The sequence below is a fragment of the Camellia sinensis genome, chromosome 3 (genome assembly GCF_055761805.1).
Source record: "Camellia sinensis isolate YWXY chromosome 3, ASM5576180v1, whole genome shotgun sequence".
Taxonomy (NCBI): domain Eukaryota; kingdom Viridiplantae; phylum Streptophyta; class Magnoliopsida; order Ericales; family Theaceae; genus Camellia; species Camellia sinensis.
The window spans coordinates 198,046,883-198,063,762 of record NC_138963.1 but is presented as its reverse complement, the minus strand read 5'-3'; the positions used below and the strand labels follow the sequence as shown (position 1 = coordinate 198,063,762).

General features: G+C 37.8%; 1 protein-coding gene across 2 annotated transcripts; it reads right to left on the bottom strand.

The window, feature by feature from the left end:
- Window positions 1-2,598: 2,598 nt before the first annotated feature.
- On the bottom strand, window positions 2,599-16,162 carry LOC114257699 (70 kDa peptidyl-prolyl isomerase). Of its 2 annotated transcripts, none has more exons than XM_028197477.2 (13): window positions 15,791-16,162; window positions 15,587-15,673; window positions 14,587-14,844; window positions 14,335-14,415; window positions 14,121-14,201; window positions 10,217-10,411; window positions 8,935-9,021; window positions 5,624-5,799; window positions 5,002-5,124; window positions 4,772-4,918; window positions 4,345-4,472; window positions 4,110-4,233; window positions 2,599-3,129 (listed from the first exon to the last, which is right to left on the bottom strand). In XM_028197477.2, the coding sequence occupies exons 1-13, from the start codon at window positions 15,987-15,989 to the stop codon at window positions 3,124-3,126; spliced, it is 1,692 nt and encodes a 563-aa protein (XP_028053278.2). In that variant the 5' UTR covers window positions 15,990-16,162; the 3' UTR covers window positions 2,599-3,123. The 2 variants fall into 2 exon arrangements, with proteins under 2 accessions (XP_028053278.2, XP_028053276.2); XM_028197475.2 differs by having other exon boundaries at window positions 2,599-2,992.
- Between the last annotated feature and the right edge of the window lie 718 nt (window positions 16,163-16,880).

Genomic DNA, 16,880 nt, shown 5'->3' with positions numbered 1-16,880 from the left:
ACTTGAGTAATGAGTAATATGAAAATTCAGTGTCAATGAAAAAGAGAGAACATATCATAAATTGTAGAATTCTTGGAAAATAACCCAAGATGGTTTTGATAAGGGACTGGGCAAAAATGAGCTTGTACCTATGCTTTTGCCTCAATTGTAAATAAGGTCTCGTTTGATAACATTGCCTTTTAGTTTAAAAGTCAAAAAATCACTAAAAAAATTAAAAAGTTAACAACTTATACTAAAAAGTTAAAAATCTCATTTTTTTCTCTAACTTTTTACACATATTTTCGTAAAAAACTAAAAAGTCATCTCAAGCATATTATTTTTTTCATCATATTTTAACCCAAAAATCAAAAAGTTACTAAAAAACCTGTTCCCAAACGAGCCCTAAGTTCCCATTTAACTTCTAAAAATAAATATTTTTATTTAATAAAATTGCTCATAAATAGTTTACCAATTTTGCCTTAAATATAATAATCTCCCAAAAAAAAAAGAGGTAACAAACTTATCAATGCAAGTTTTGCTACCACTAGACCCTAGCATGAACATGACAACGTATCCACGAAGATTTGAGTTGTGGTCACGTATGCAACCTCAGTCATTTGTGGCTATTCAAGATAGGCGTAACAAGTGACCTGATACAAGAGAAAGAAAATTTGTCTGTTAAGTTGAGGGTTATACGTTAGTGCACAGTTGGACAACAGTGTATTTGGTTAATCATTAACATCACCAATACAAGACGTCTAGACTAAAATGGACTTTAATTGGACGAGGGCCTCACTCAAGAGCAAGTTTAGTGTCATGAAGCAACATAAGCCATATAGGATGCACTTGTGGACGTTCAATCCATTTGCGGCATGGAAGCCAAAGCTTCATTGCGAGAGTTGTTCTTGTTAGACATAATATTGGACTTGCATTTGATAAACAAGTTAAGATTCAATACTTAATGGTCAATGAGAGATTAAGTGGATTTAAACTTAATGCAGTTGAAGCGCCTTATAAGCAAAAAGATACTATGTTGCGTACTTGAAATAGACATCTCGTGACAATTGGTATGAGGTCTTTATGCACTTTAGGTGCGTCGAAATCATTGCCATCCTTCTCCTTCAACGTTTCGCCGTCACCATCCCTCTCGTTTGCAAGCATCACCTTCTCTCTCTTTTTTACTTTGTCATTGCAATTGGATCAAATAATTTGGTAAGAAATGATAATAAATGACTTATAAGTTACATGATAAAGAAAACTCGTAAACAAGTTAGTTGAGATTGTCCATTAAATTTCAAATGAAAGAAAAAAAAATGTCACACACATATTTATATGGGGAAATAACTCAATAGTGATGTTAGACAGAAAAATAAAATTACAACACAATGTTAGAGATTATAAATATTAATAATTAAAATTATAAATTTTTGTTATTAATGTATAATTATTTTGAAACATTAACACTGAATGGTAATTTTCTCTATTTATATCACATATTCTATTTTATTTTTCCATAGTGAAAAAATACAGTTATTTCTTTTATTTTTTCACCTATATTAGATACTACAATATTTTGTTTTCCATTTTCCCCTGCGATCCCAATGGAGAGAACAAATGAAACATGCTGAAGCAATGAAATGATTTCTGACCAAGTGAACTAAAATCACATAATAATAAAAGTTGTTAAGTCCATTTAAATTTAAACAATTTTTCTAACAAAGACCTTTTCTATCTCTATATAACAAAAATTATTCAATGCCCAAGTACATCACGGGGTTAATATGAATTCATCATTTAAACAAGGTTCATGTTTGGCATAAGTTACTTTGGTTATTTTAGTAACAAAAAGACAAAATAAGATGAAAAACCAATAAGGCAAAAATATCACATTTAAATCATAATCATTTCATTTTTTTCTCTCACAAAAGTCAAAATAATAATAAAAAAAAAAACCCATCTCAAACGAGATTTTTTAACCTCAAATTAAAATAGCCAAAAAATCAAAAAATCAACCTACATCCCAAACGAAGGCCTGATGTATAATACCCGATAAGAAAATTACATTTGGCAATGAAGTGTGTAACCTTAAACTTAATTTCATAGTATTCTTCATTACGACCTATCCTCTAGTACTCCTCTTGCTTGGTTATGTTTTAATTTTTGTGTTTTAATTTTTTAAGTAAACTACCAATAGGTCCTAATTGTTAGACTTAATTTCCATCAAGTCTTATTAAAAATAATTATTGATAAAATTGTCACTAAAAATAATATTTTTGTAACAATTTTTTATATATGTCGCTAAAAATTGACAATTAGTGACCTTTTTTGTCATGATTTTTATAAATTATTGTTAAAATTTACAATTAATGATATTTTTTTATGACAATTTTTTTCTATAGGACCTATTAGATAATAAATTCACTTATTAGGACCTACAAGTAAAAACCTCTAATTTTTTTCTATTTGCAAAAACAAAAACAAAAACAAAAAAATTTAAAGCACTCATCATTTTCATATCGCTTTCATTTTTAAGGAGAATTAGTTTTCGAAAACTCAAAAACAACATATCATATAAAGTTGGTTGTCTTCCAAATAAAAATAAATAAAACCCGAAAACAATTCACCAAAATAATTTTTCTGTGCTTTTTAAAAATGAAAACAGAAAACGAAACAACCAAACAAACAGCAGTTACTCAGGGAGCGAGTATTTTCCACTTAATTGGGGAAGATAGACATGGATTTGGTACCTATCTCCACATCTCAGTTGACCCGAAAATAAAGTATACTTTCTATATCCCTAAAATATACATTCCTCTTGCCTTTTAGCGGTTATTTTACAGAAATATGTATTACAGAAATTATAAATATATATATATATATATATATGTCAAGAAGAATCAATGACCATTTCATTGTCAGGAGGGGGTGCTGAACTCACGGAAACATTTTCCGTTTCCATTGCCATAATCTCTTCATCTCTCTTATTATCTACAACCTCCTCAATCTTCAATCTCTGTCACAGGAGAGATATTTGATGAAACAATATTCCAAATAATCCACAAGTGATGAATAAGTGTACTTTATAGAGAATGCAATCAACAGATGAACACCATGCTCCTTCTATGTGACATGGTGGAAGCTTCATCATTTCTAGATATAAGAACCAAGAAAAAAAATAAGTGCAAAACAATATCTTGCAATAAACTAAAGAAGAAACTTCGAGGGCAATAGTGTTGTGAAAGCAACTGTAAGCGGTCAAGTGATGAAAATGGCAGTGAAGATCTGGGCAGCAGAAGGTTTAGAGGCGAGGGTGGTGACGGTAAACAACAGAAGCAGAGGTTGCACTAGTAAATCTGAACGTGTCAATGACAACAGTAAAGTGATCAGGATGAGTTTAAGGTTTTACATTAGAATTATTGGTTGTACCATCAGCACGTGAGGTGAGGGATAAGTTGGCAATTGTTGTTGTTGTGGTTGTGTGGATATGCTGGAGTTGCTGATAGATGAAAAAATTTATTGCTTTCACAAGCAATTAATTTCTATACAAGCACTAAGGTTTTTATTTACATATAACATTAAACATGTTTATTTTTAATTTTAAAAACTAACATAAAAAAACATGTTTTGTACAAATGTATTTTAAAAACTTGCTCTGAAAACGAGAGGCGGGGGGTGGTGGCCAAAAGTGATTGTCCGCCCTTGGATGTGATTTCTGGAAAGAGGTGATTGACGCCTATGGGAGGTAGTTGATGGTGGCCAGTGGTTCCCGGCCACGGAGATGGTGGTCAAAGCTGGAAATAGTGGTCGGAGGGGAGGGGGCCAGATGTGGTGTCCAGTGGTGGGTGGTGACCCGAGGGGGAGGGGAGGAGTAAGGAATAGAAACTTTTTTCTTAACAAATGAAACCAACTTTTATGTGGTTACAAAAATTTAGTAAATTCTGCAAACTATTTACAAGTTTTGAAAACAAAAATAGATATCAAACGAGTTGACAGCTTTCAATTTTTTTTGTAATTATAAATAAAGAATGATAAATATAAACATTACCAAACAAGGCCTAAATATTGTAGTTTTGTTTTTATGAAGTACATTATTGCAATCAAATTTGGGAAATAGTTTCACAACAACTAACCTTAGTAGTAGCCACAGAAGAGTCCTTTGTCATACGAGAAAACATGTTCGAGTAGAGCTTTGCGTCTCTCTTATTGCTCTCAGCTTGACGTTGTTTCAAATTCTTCTGGATCAACTTAAGCTCCCTGAAAAGCAACTTTGCAATGCTAATTGTCCCTATAAATTACATAATGTAAACAGGCAATGGAAAACAGACCCAAGACTAAGTTTGGGCAGACCGAATTACATATCCATACCTGTTCTGAGAATCAGCCTCCAGGGCCTTCTTGATGTCCAATTCAGCCAAGTCTAAATCTGCAATTTCCATATAAGCTTGCGCTCGCCGATACAAAGCTTTTATATTATGGAACTCCACATCTAGGACCTGTTAAGGGTTGAATGTGACAGACATAAAATTAAATATGCAAATAGTCAAGCTCAGTATCAAGTTATCCAATTTGGTTCCCCAAAATGTTGACTAGTTTGTTCATACTTTCGTGCTTGATATCATGTGCACATCACACTGCTACATTCATGGCATAAAAGCACCATCTACTTTATTTTGAATTCTTTTCAATTTAATCCAAGTTAGTTTTATGAAGTCTTCCCACATTAACCAAAATCCACTTCTTTAGTTTCTCAATTTTACAAATGCATGTTAGCAACTTTGCATTTACTCTTTACCTTAGAACACAGCTTGATTGCTTCATGGAAGTCATTCAGCTTGAGGCTGCAAGCTGCACCATTTAGCCAGCATGACACTCTTAATGCTTTGACTAGCTTTTGATCATCATCTCCAAAGGAAACATCTTCACTAACATAGTCAGCTGCCTAAGGCAAATTATTAATTGAAAAAAATTAAGCAATAGCGAGCCTCATTAAGTTCAAGAGAAATCACATGTCACATGTACTACCTTGTCATATTTTTTGCCAGCTCTTTGGTACTTTCTATTTTTAAAGAGTATATTGCCTTCTTCTTTCTTCCTCTCTGCTGCCTCAATTTTCTCTGGATTACTCATTTCCCATGGTGCTTTCTCCTTTTTATCAGACAAATAGAACAGGAAGTAGTAAGAATTTTGGCAGCAGCATCGTAATAATCTATTGGGAGGAGGTATCTTTTTGGCAAGTTAAATAAGAAAATACAAGTTGTATCAGAAACCTCATTGCAAGAATAGAAATAATATGTATCAGGTATTCAAATGAGGAACTTTTGGTAATCCTCTGAACAAGAGAAAAACGATCTGATAGCACTTATAAAATCTTTGAAGTATGCTTATATTATAGATCACCCCAAGTTACGTAAGCATAATGTGTCACTAAAACATTGTCAAATGCATTAATTGGTTAATTTTGTAAAAACAAAAATATTTGAGTTTAGAAAAACTATATTTTCATCATCTCTCGAAATGACCACTTTAACTCCAATGATGGTCAGCATTTAAAGTCCTATATGACTCACACGTAACATAATTTTATTGTCCTACAGCTAATATCAACTCATCATACATTTTAAACTTTCACTAGTGCAGAAATCACCTTTACAAAATCCAACATTTCAACTTCATAGACTATAGTTGAATTTGGTGGAACTACAGCGAGATCACGCTTAGCTTCTGTGCCGCCAAATCCATATTCAGAAGCAATTGTCAATATTGCCTGCTCCCTCTTCTTCATTGTTGCTGCTGCTAAGTCCAATCCAGCAATTACTTGTTCTACAAACAGACAAATGCAAACAGTTAGTTATAGCAGGTCCTCGTACTATGAAATGAAGCACCAACATTTAAAATAGGTACAACACTTTTGACATGGCAACCAAGTTCAAAGTTTGTTTGGGCACATAAAAAGCATCCACTTAATTTCTATAAAAAATATTGTTAAAATTTACCATCACCTACCACCAATTTACCATCACCTACCACCACCTACTCCTCACCTACTCCTCACCTACTACACTCACCCTCTCCTATATAATGAGCCACTCACCATTTGTAATAAAACAACAACATATATCAATCAATAATACATAAATTCTTACATGGTATCAGAGCAGGTTTAGAACCTAGTATTTTCGCTTCACCGGCGGGCGGCAACCTCACCTTAGCCGTCCGCCGGTCCTCAACCTAGTCCGCTAAAATTCTCTACACATACCTTCACTCTTCTTCACCACCTCGCCGAAGCAAACCCAAAATCCCTCTGGGACATTTCGTCGAACACCATGTCTGCAACAATGATGGCGTCTCCAATACCAGATCAATCCTTCCATCGGACCACTACAAGCTCTTGAAATCAAACGTCGACGCTTTGAATCTCATCACCTCTGGAGAAATTTTTGTTCTTCCTTGCCAATGCTCTTTCTTCAATCAGCTGCAAGATGTCTTCTTCTGTTAACCCTGCTCTCTTTAGTGCTTTTTCTTCCAACTGCTGAAGAACCTCAGAGTTCAAAGAACTGTTCATGAATCTCAAAGCTTCTTGAAGAGCGGCATTCACCAAATATGCAGGAGTAATCCGAGCTGTTCTGCCTTGTGGTTTACTTCGCTCATTTTGGTTTCCTTCTCTAACCCGTGACAGAGCATCCTCAGAATCTTGTAAGATCTGATACACGTAGAAAACAGCACTCATCGCACTCATCGCACTGCATTCTATGTGCCATCCTGGTCTTCCAGGACCCCAAGGGCTGTCCCAACATCAAAAGCCAGCTCTCTCTTCTCTCTCTAGACATTCCTAGGTTGCTCTCTCTCTAAGGCACACCCAACGCACATATATGTTTATTATAATATTTTGCCATCATAACCCACACAGCACACCATGCGTTGGAGCCATAATCCAGAGGCCTTTCTTTTATTTTAATATATATATATGTTTATTATAATATTTTACTCAAAGCTCTATTATGATCACTTTTGCACAAACCCATATCTCTTTCTTTTCTGAAGCAACTGAGTCACTCTTCACCTTTTACACCCACCCATGTTGCTCCACTTTTCTTTATTTTATTTTATTTTATTTTTTCATCACATAAAAAAAAAAAAAAAAAAAAATCATAAACAAAAAACAAACCACACATCGTTTTATTCATGACAGGGAATTAACCCCGATCACATTTCTACAAGAACACACAAAAAAAAAAAAAACAAAACAAAACAAAAACAAAAAAAAAAAAAAACAAAAACAACAGATTTGTTTTCTTTTCTACAGTGGCCACACATCGACCTCACTTCTTCGCCTCTTCCGCCGGTCTTTTCTTCTTGCCTCCGTCCTGGGCGGTCCTTGACGGTGCTGCCTCCGTATTTTCCACGCCGCCGAGCACGTTCACTCCCCCATACTCCTCCACTGCAGCATATGGCGGACCTCCAAATCGGAACATCACGGTGGCCTTCCGCTTCAGCTCCTTATTTTCCGCCTTTAGCACACTTATCTCTGCTCGCGCATCCTTATACATGCGCTAGAGCAGAGCCAGCTGGGCATTTAACTGCTGCACCTCATTTGTCCTGCTCTGCAGCCGGTGCGACAAGTTTGTGACCGCAGTCATGGTTTCCACACATGACTTCAAAGTATACTGATTGGCCTCAATATCAGTTTGCACCGCCATTTTTTGCTCCACCGACCGCATCGGAAAGTTCAACGGAGCAAAAACAGAGGTGTTTTGTTGAGGTTCACGGGCCACCGCACCAGTTATCTCTCTTGATGACTCGTTGAGGTCGGGAAAAAGAGTGAGCAGACCACGGGACGAAGAGGCCATATTCTGGGTAGCTGAACGGGAAGACGAGGCCATGTTATGGGTTGCTGAGTGTTTCAGAGAAAGGTTGGTTACAGAATGGCAACAGAGTGTTCCAGAATCTCTTTCTCAGAACCGGAAGAGTTTTTTCAAAGGATTTTCGGCGGTTTCAGACTGGTTTGCACAGCCTCCACCTCAACCTTGGTTAAATAGCCGAGGCCGACACGCCACTCTGTCGCTCACGTGCCTCGCCGCGTCTCCGGCTCACCTTTTGATGGCTCGACGCTTTCTGTCAGGCACGCCTTTTGATGAAGTGGGCGCGCCTTTTGAGGGCGCGACTTTTGAGGGCTCACTATATATATCCATATATATATATATTTGGGCAGCCTATATACACCATCATACAGTGTATTTTTTAAGGGTCCGACAAGACTCCGTAAACTGTCACAACAACTATCACAACATTGTCTGCTACAACGGTCCGACATGACCCCATAAACTGTCTTCTACATCGGTCTGACACAACCATCCAGTGTCCTCTACAACGTTATGACACCACCATACAGTGTCTTCACCATCGGTCTGACACGACCATACAGTGTCTCCTATCCTTTTTTATTTTTATGTATTTTCTTGTTTTGTTACTCTCTCCAAACTCAAGTTGGTTAGTTTCTATCCTCCTTGAGTTTGCGGGGGGCTGTTAAAATTTACTATCACCTACCACCAATTTACCATCACCTACCACCACCTACTCCTCACCTACTCCTCACCTACTACACTCACCCTCTCCTATATAATGAGCCACTCACCATTTGTAATAAAACAACAACATATATCAATCAATAATACATACAAATATGCACTGTGCCATGCCTTTTATTGAGCAGCACCTAGTCATTTGGTTCTAAGGACAAGGATGCTCAACAAGTTAACATCATATATTAATAACGTGGCCTTATGTCTAGTCTAGTTAATGGGGAGTTTCCATGCCCAACAACACCCCATGTCCATGTTTTTTTTTTTAAACAACCCATGTCCATGTTGAAGCGTTACACTAATGACATGTCCATCATGATCATCTGACACGCATTTAAAGTCAGAAGAGACCAAGAAAATTTTAATATGGAATAACCTTCATCTGTAATGAACTCCAATGGCCCTTCTTCAAATCCTTTCTTCTCAAACACAGTGCCATCTTCTAGCATGGCTGTATACCTAACTGCAGAAATTTGCAAACAAAACATCAAAGTGAGCTACAGGAGAAACTGAGCTATACTTGTAAGTTGGAACTATAAACAGAAGCAAAATCAGTAAAGTTGGCATTCACATTATGAAGTACAACATACATTTACTACATATTTAAAGCTTTTGCATATCTTCTACATTCACCTGTTTATTTTATTTTGTTTGGTTTTTTCTGATGGTTGCTATTTCAAGAATGAAAGGCTCCAATCATAGTCAGCTTAGACACGTGGTTTTTGCATGAATGTACAACAATAAAGCAGGAAAAACCATGCACAAGTGTATCCATGATTTCTCTAAATTTATTTGGTTGCTTCAAATACTAACACAAATGAGAAGATTTAAAACCAAGACTATTAGACTGTGTTTGGATCTTGGAATTGTAGAGAGATTTGCCAAGGAAAAAGTGAATGAAATAGCGGTTTCTTTTTTTTTTTCACTTTTCCCTTCACAAACCTCTCCACAAATCCAAAATCCAAACCCAGCATTAATCTAATGGCAATCAGGTTGAGAAAGAAAAAAAAGAAGAAGATAGTAGTTGTAGCAAAGAGAATCTGATTGATAGGTTAACATGATGAAATGGAAAGGTTCTTATGACTCTCTCTGTCACACATACACACACAGCACGCACATAACTATAGTGTACATCTGTTTTTCTTTGGCTTGACTGTCATAAGGCAGAATCTATACTGCGGCATAAATATCCCATCTTATCAAGAGAAAATGCCTATATCTTTATGCAAATGATCATTAACTGGAATAAAAAATAAAATAAAATAAAATAAAACACGCGAAAACTAACAATCCAGAATGTGATCTGAGCTGCCAATGGACACCCTTATCAAGCACAAAACAACTCAATCTTTTTACCTATTTTTAATACCAAATTTGGTTGTTATTCATAATCATACATAACTCTACTGGACTTTGAAATAAATATTAATAGCTTAGTTGATAAATGTTGCTCAGTGCCCAGTGCATGGAGCGGGAGTGGGAGCAAGAGTGTGAGACCACCAACTATGAAATGCATAAGATTGAGAGCACCACCAAAGGGTCTACATTAATACATATGTAATTTTTATACCTTATTATCGTAAGTTGTTACAATTTTCTAATCCATATTGATTCGATAACATTGCTCAAAAATGTAATGTTCACATTGGGATACTCACTGGTAACAGCTGCTCCATCATTTGCAGTGAGAGTGCCTTCCCCTTCTTTCAAAATCTTCTTCATTACCTTGGAATCATCAGTAACATTAATGACAGGCTTGAATGACACCAGCTCCAGATCAATGTTTAATACAGCATTTGGTGGTATCAAAGGAAATTCATTTTTAGAATTGTTACCACTCTCTCCAAAAGCATCTGCAACAATTATTTTTCAGCAGTGAAAAATCTTAGAGGTACATTAGAAATCTATAGAGCTAACAGAAAGGTGGGATGTGAGTTCTTCCACTAAATCTTTCACCATCATGAAATGCTAAACAACAGCTATAGAAGCTGTTAGAATTTACCATAATTCACATCCACCTACCACCTCCACTACACTTCACCTACCACCTCCACTACCACCTTCACCTACTCCCAAATCATATCCTATATAAACAGCATCTCAACATTTGTTAGAATTTACCATAATTCACATCCACCTACCACCTCCACTACACTTCACCTACCACCTCCACTACCACCTTCACCTACTCCCAAATCATATCCTATATAAACAGCATCTCAACATTTGTAAATAACACAATAACACATGAATCAAGATATCAATCAATTCATCAATTAATAATACATATATTTTTACATGGTATCAGAGCAGGTTTAGAACCTACTATTTTTCGTTTCACCGGCGGGCGGCAACCTCGCCTTGGCCGCCCGCCGGACCTCAACCTAGTCCGCTAAGATTTTTTTTTTACACATACCTCGCCAGAGCAAAAACTCCAAACGCCCTACCCTTCGCCGCCCACCGCCGCCGTTGACGGCCACTCCTCCACCGGCTGTTCCTCCACCTGCACCGCTTGCTGCTCCACCTGCTCAGGTTCCGGCCCCAGCTCCGAGCAAGACATTGTCCGGGTCATTCACAGCCCTCCTTGCCTTAAAGAAACAGAGTAGACTTCTCTCTCTCTCTGTTCTAGTATCTGGACAAAGCTTAACTCTTGAGTGGCTAAACTCTTTCAAGTTTTTCAACTGCAACTTTTCAAAGGTTTTTCGAAATGGAGATCTGGACTTTGTTACATCTTTTTGTTCTTCTTCTACTAGTATCATCATCACCATCTACTTCAAATCCAGAGGGTGATGCTCTGTATGCATTGAGGAGAGCTGTGAATCAAGAAGCCAAAATCTCCGTCGCCGTCGCCGTTGGCAGTGAGTCCTCCGGCACCGCCGACGGAAGCACCAGCAGCGCCGTAGCCAAACCCATGCTCCCAATCTCCTACTCTCTCTCCTCACTTTGCATCTATACAGCTTATTGGTGCACCCTTTATTCTCCACTTTCATTATTTTATATATATATATATATATTTTTATTATATTATATTAAAAAAAAAAAAAAAAAAACCAACACGGCACATGCATACACATGCACACACGGCAGCCCACTCAAACACACATGCACTGGCTCTCTCTCTCTCTCTACTCAAGGACAAAACCCATTCTTCTTTTCTTTATTTCATCAAACCCACTAAGATTGTCTTCACCTTTCTTTTATTTATACATAATTATCATCTTTTCTTTATTTAATCAAACCCACTCAGATTGTCTTCACCTTTCTTTTCTTTATACATAATTATCATGTTTTTTTTCTATTCCACCCCTGTGGGCTTGTCTCCCATTATTATTATTATTATTATTATTATTATTAAAAAAAAAAAAAAAAAAGGCAGACGACGAACTTGCACAATACACTCATTTTATTCATCTCGGGATCAACCCCGATCACCATTTTCCAACATAAAAAAAAAAAAAAAAAACAAACAAAAACAACCACATCCACAGTGGGATTTTTTCCTTCTCTACTCTGCAGCCGGTCTTTTCTTCTTGCCCCCGTCCTGGGCAGCCCTTGCCGGTGTTGCCTCCGTGTTTCCCACTCCGCTGGGCACGATCACTCCCCCATACTCCTCCACTGCAGCATATGGCGGACCTCCAAATCGGAACATCACGGTGGCCTTCCGCTTCAGCTCCTTGTTTTCTGCCCTTAGCGCGCTTATCTCTGCTCGCGCATCCTTATACATGCGTTGGAGCAGAGACAGCTGGGAGTTTAAATGCTGCACTTCATTTGTCCTACTCTGCAGCCGGTTCGACAAATTTGTGACCGCCGTCATGCTTTCCACACATGCCTTCAAAGTATACTGATTAGCCTCAATATCAGTTTGCATCGCCATTTTTTGCTCCACCGACCGCATCGGAAAGTTCAATGGAGCAAAACCAGAGGTGTTTGGTTGCGGTTCACTGGCCACCGCACCAGTTATTTCTCTTGTGGGCTCGTTCAGTTCTGGAAAGAGCGTGAGCAGGTTCTGGGTAACTGGACGGGAAGAAGAGGCCATGTTTTTGAGTTGCTAAGTGTTTCAGAGAAGGGTTGGTTTCCGGGTGTTTCAAGATTTGCAGAGACAAGCTCTCCGAGCGTTCAGAGGTTTCAGACTCGTATGCACAGCCTTCGCCTCAACCTTGTTTTAAATAGCCAGGGCCAGCCACGCGCATCGCGCGCCTCTTGCCGCCCGACAAACTGGCACGCCTTTTCATGGCACATCTTTTGATGAATTGGGCACGCCTTTTTATGGCACGCCTTTTGACAAATTGGGCACACCTTTTGAGGGTGCAACTTTTATGGGTCCGACAAGACTCTGTAAACTGTCCCGACATTGATTCCGGTTAGCTCCTTTATGGGTCCGACAAGACTCTGTAAACTGTCCCGACATAGATTCCAGTTAGACTCTGTAAACTGTCCCGACATAGATTCCGGTTAGTTTCTACAAGGGTCCGACAAGACTCTGTAAACTGTCCCGACATTGATTCCGGTTAGTTTCTACAAGGGTCCAACAAGACTCCGTAAACTGTCACAACATTGTCTTCTACAACGGTCCGACATGACCCCATAAACTGTCTTCTACAACGGTCCGACATGACCCCATAAACTGTCTTCTACAAACGGTCCGACATGACCCCATAAACTGTCTTCTACAACGGTCCGACATGACCCCATAAACTGTCTTCTACAACGGTCCGACATGACCCCATAAACTGTCTTCTACATCGGTCTGACACCACCATACAGTGTCCTCTACAACGTTATGACACCCCATACAGTGTCTTCACCAACGGTCTGACACGACCATACAGTGTCTCCTATCCTTTTTTATTTTTATGTATTTTCTTGTTTTGTTACTCTCTCCAAACTCAAGTTGGTTAGTTTCTATCCTCCTTGAGTTTGCGGGGGGCTGTTAGAATTTACCATAATTCACATCCACCTACCACCTCCACTACACTTCACCTACCACCTCCACTACCACCTTCACCTACTCCCAAATCATATCCTATATAAACAGCATCTCAACATTTGTTAGAATTTACCATAATTCACATCCACCTACCACCTCCACTACACTTCACCTACCACCTCCACTACCACCTTCACCTACTCCCAAATCATATCCTATATAAACAGCATCTCAACATTTGTAAATAACACAATAACACATGAATCAAGATATCAATCAATTCATCAATTAATAATACATATATTTTTACAGAAGCAATGCTAGAATGATAAAAACAATCATATATACTAGAGATTTATCCAACCAAACCATGAAAGATGTGCTTGAGCTTTTGAACCATTCGATAATGGCCCAAAAGTTGAATAAAATCAATGGCCCAGTTACACGTTTGACTAAATAAAGAATATGAAAATGCAAAAGATCATTCACCTAAAGTGTGTATTTGGCATGCTACTGAGTTTCAAAAAGCATAAGTTGGACAGATATTTTTCAAATAATTATTAAACTAAAATCAATATTACCAATTGACAAGTCCCAAAACTCTACAAACAAACAATGATGATGGAAGGACATACACTTAGGTTGAATAACTAGATTGACCTTCTCTCCCCTTCTCATGGTCTTGAGTGCTTTTAGCAGTGCCGGACAAAAATGGCCTAAAAGAATCAAACATCAATATTTTCCATAAAAGATGTCAGTGGAACTATACCCTTATACTTCACTGCATTGTAAATGTTTAATCCGAAAAATTAAAAACAAATGTAAATCATTATTTTCTTAGCCAATTACCATCTTTCACATGAAATTCGACTCCTTCTTCTGGTGTTGTTGCAACTATAGCACCATCATCCAGCCTCACCTGATACTTCACTGCATTAGAAACCAAAAAAAAAAAAAAAAATCCTTGAATCATTGTTCTTACAAGTATAACAACAATTGAAAAATGCAACCTAAACAACCTAATAACATTGAACTTGCCATCAATGAAAATCATATGGAATCAAATAACTAATTAATAATAAAAAAAATAATATAGATTACCGAGAACTTCATCTAAATCACCAGGTGGGCCAATTTGTTCTCCCTTCTCCATAACTTTCTTGATAATTCCACCGTCCTTGCAAACATCTGCTACTGTGATCCATGAGATGAGATCCACTTCAAACTGAATAACACAATTGGGAGGGACACCATTTGTGCCTGTGGCTCCATAACCCAATTCTGGGGGCAGCGTGAACAATGCCGTCTCCCCCTTCTTCATGGTAATGATTGCATGGTCCAATCCAGTAACCACTTGACCTAACCAACCACATCAATAAACCAATCAAAGTTGAAGGAAAACCAAAAAGTAACTCCATGAAAGCAAAGAATCACAGAGGCAAACATTATCCTTCTTCTAATAACCCCAGAAAAGAAAATGAGTTTGCATTGAAGATAATACACATTGAAGGGCAGAACTAAATTAAGCCTAGGATCAGTTCAGTGGCAGGTTTATGGATCATCGGGCATGAGAACCAAAATATTTAAATTTCATTTGTTCACCAAAATTGTTTCAACAACCAAACAGAGCAAATGGCATTCTTCCTAAACCAAAAAGAATGAAGGGTTAATTTCACTTATATCTCCAAAACTATTACCATTTTTCCTGATTCATCCGTAAACTACAAATTTCATCTATTTAGTCCCCAGAGTATCTAATTTCAATTTACAAATGCTTGATTTGATGAGCGAAAAGTTATTTTAATGTTTAAATAACTTAAACCACACAAGCAAGCATTCATTTTTTACAATATTTTGAATAAACTACCCCACAACCAATTTGGTGGGAGTTTGGTTATATGGTTAAATTATTCAAATTTTGAAATGATATTTTTACCATCAAATTAGGCTTAAACTGTTACTGATTCTTACAAGAGTCTCCAATTGGCCTACATGAATTGAAATCATAAATTTTTTAGACTAAATCATAAATTTTTTAACACAAAAATGAAAACAAAAGAAAGCAAACTGAGATTTCAATGAGGAGAACACAAAAACTCACCTTGGCCAAGCTTGAAATTGAAAGGTTTATCTTGGTCACTAGTGGAATCGAACTTGGTTCCATCAAGTAAAGTACCAACATAGTGAACTGTATTCAATTCAATCAATCAAACAAACCCCATTCACAGAGTGATCAAATGCAACATATAATTACAATCAAATCATCAAAAGGATTAGAGAGAGAGAGAGAGAGAGAGAACGTTACCAGTGACTTCGTCGCCGAACTCAGGGGTATCCCAACCTAGACCACTCTTGAGGAGCTTCTTCTTGATACCAGAGGAGTTGATTTCTCTCTCTTCACCGACCTTGAGAGGCGGTGCTGATTCGATTACCTCCCCGGGTTCTTCATCGTCCTCGTCCTCGCCCTCAATGCCTGATACATTGGTTGCCTTCTCTTCTACCATTGTACGAACCTTCCCAATCGATCCAATTCAACTCTCTGAATTTTATGAAAGGGGCTTCTCTGATCAGCTACCAGAGGCGGTTCACTGGACACTGTGATTTCATCAAATCTAACGGCTGTTTGTGGTTTTTATTTATTTCCATTACCGTTTTTAACTTTTCAAAAATAAAAATTATTAAAAAAGAAATTAAAGATCCATCATATTAAAGATCCCGAATATAGGGGCTCGAATTTGACTCGAAATTAGGGGGAAGAAGGAGGAGGAGGAGGAGGAGGAGAAGAAGGAGAAGAAGAACTCAACTGGAGGGGCCAACAAAATCGGGCGGAGGCGGAGGTGGAGGTGGAGGTGGAGGCGGAGGTAGAGGTACATGCGGAGGCGGCGGCGGGCGGAGGCAGAGGTGGAGACGGGGCTGCGATGCCGACGAGCGACAAGGGACGAGTTGCGAGATCGGCCAACGAGCTGGGACGCCGACGGGCTGCGATGCCGACGACGACCTGCGTTCTCGCTCTCGCCTCTGTTCAACTCAACGAAGAAGAAGAAAGAAAAGGAAGAAAAGGAAGAAAAAAAAAGGAAGAAAAAAAAAATCAAAATCAAAACCCAAAACGACGTCGTTTTGGGTTTTGAGCCAAATTCGAGCCCCTAATTTCGGGCCCTCAAATATTATTCTAAAGGGAACTTTTTTGATAAATCCATTTTTTAAGAGCTTTATTCCATCCAACCCATATTCTTTTTGAGTATTCCATTAGGTCCAATTTGAGATAAGAAGACCAAAATATCCTTTTCATCTACTTATGTTCCATTTAGTTCACATTATTTTCTTATGTTTCAATAAGTTCTATGGGTGACATAATTACCAAAATACCCTTAATGTGAATGTTCACACCGTCAATA

Excerpts from the sequence above, each read along its gene's own strand:
- LOC114257699 (XM_028197475.2), bottom strand. The coding sequence starts at position 15,989 with ATGGTAGAAGAGAAGGCAACCAATGTATCAGGCATTGAGGGCGAGGAC. Across the intron at positions 15,674-15,790 it reads GTTCGGCGACGAAGTCACTG|TTCACTATGTTGGTACTTTA; the intron begins GTAACGTTCTCT and ends AATTGAATACAG. Across the intron at positions 5,125-5,623 it reads AAATGTTGGATTTTGTAAAG|GAGAAAGCACCATGGGAAAT; the intron begins GTGATTTCTGCA and ends TCTGATAAAAAG.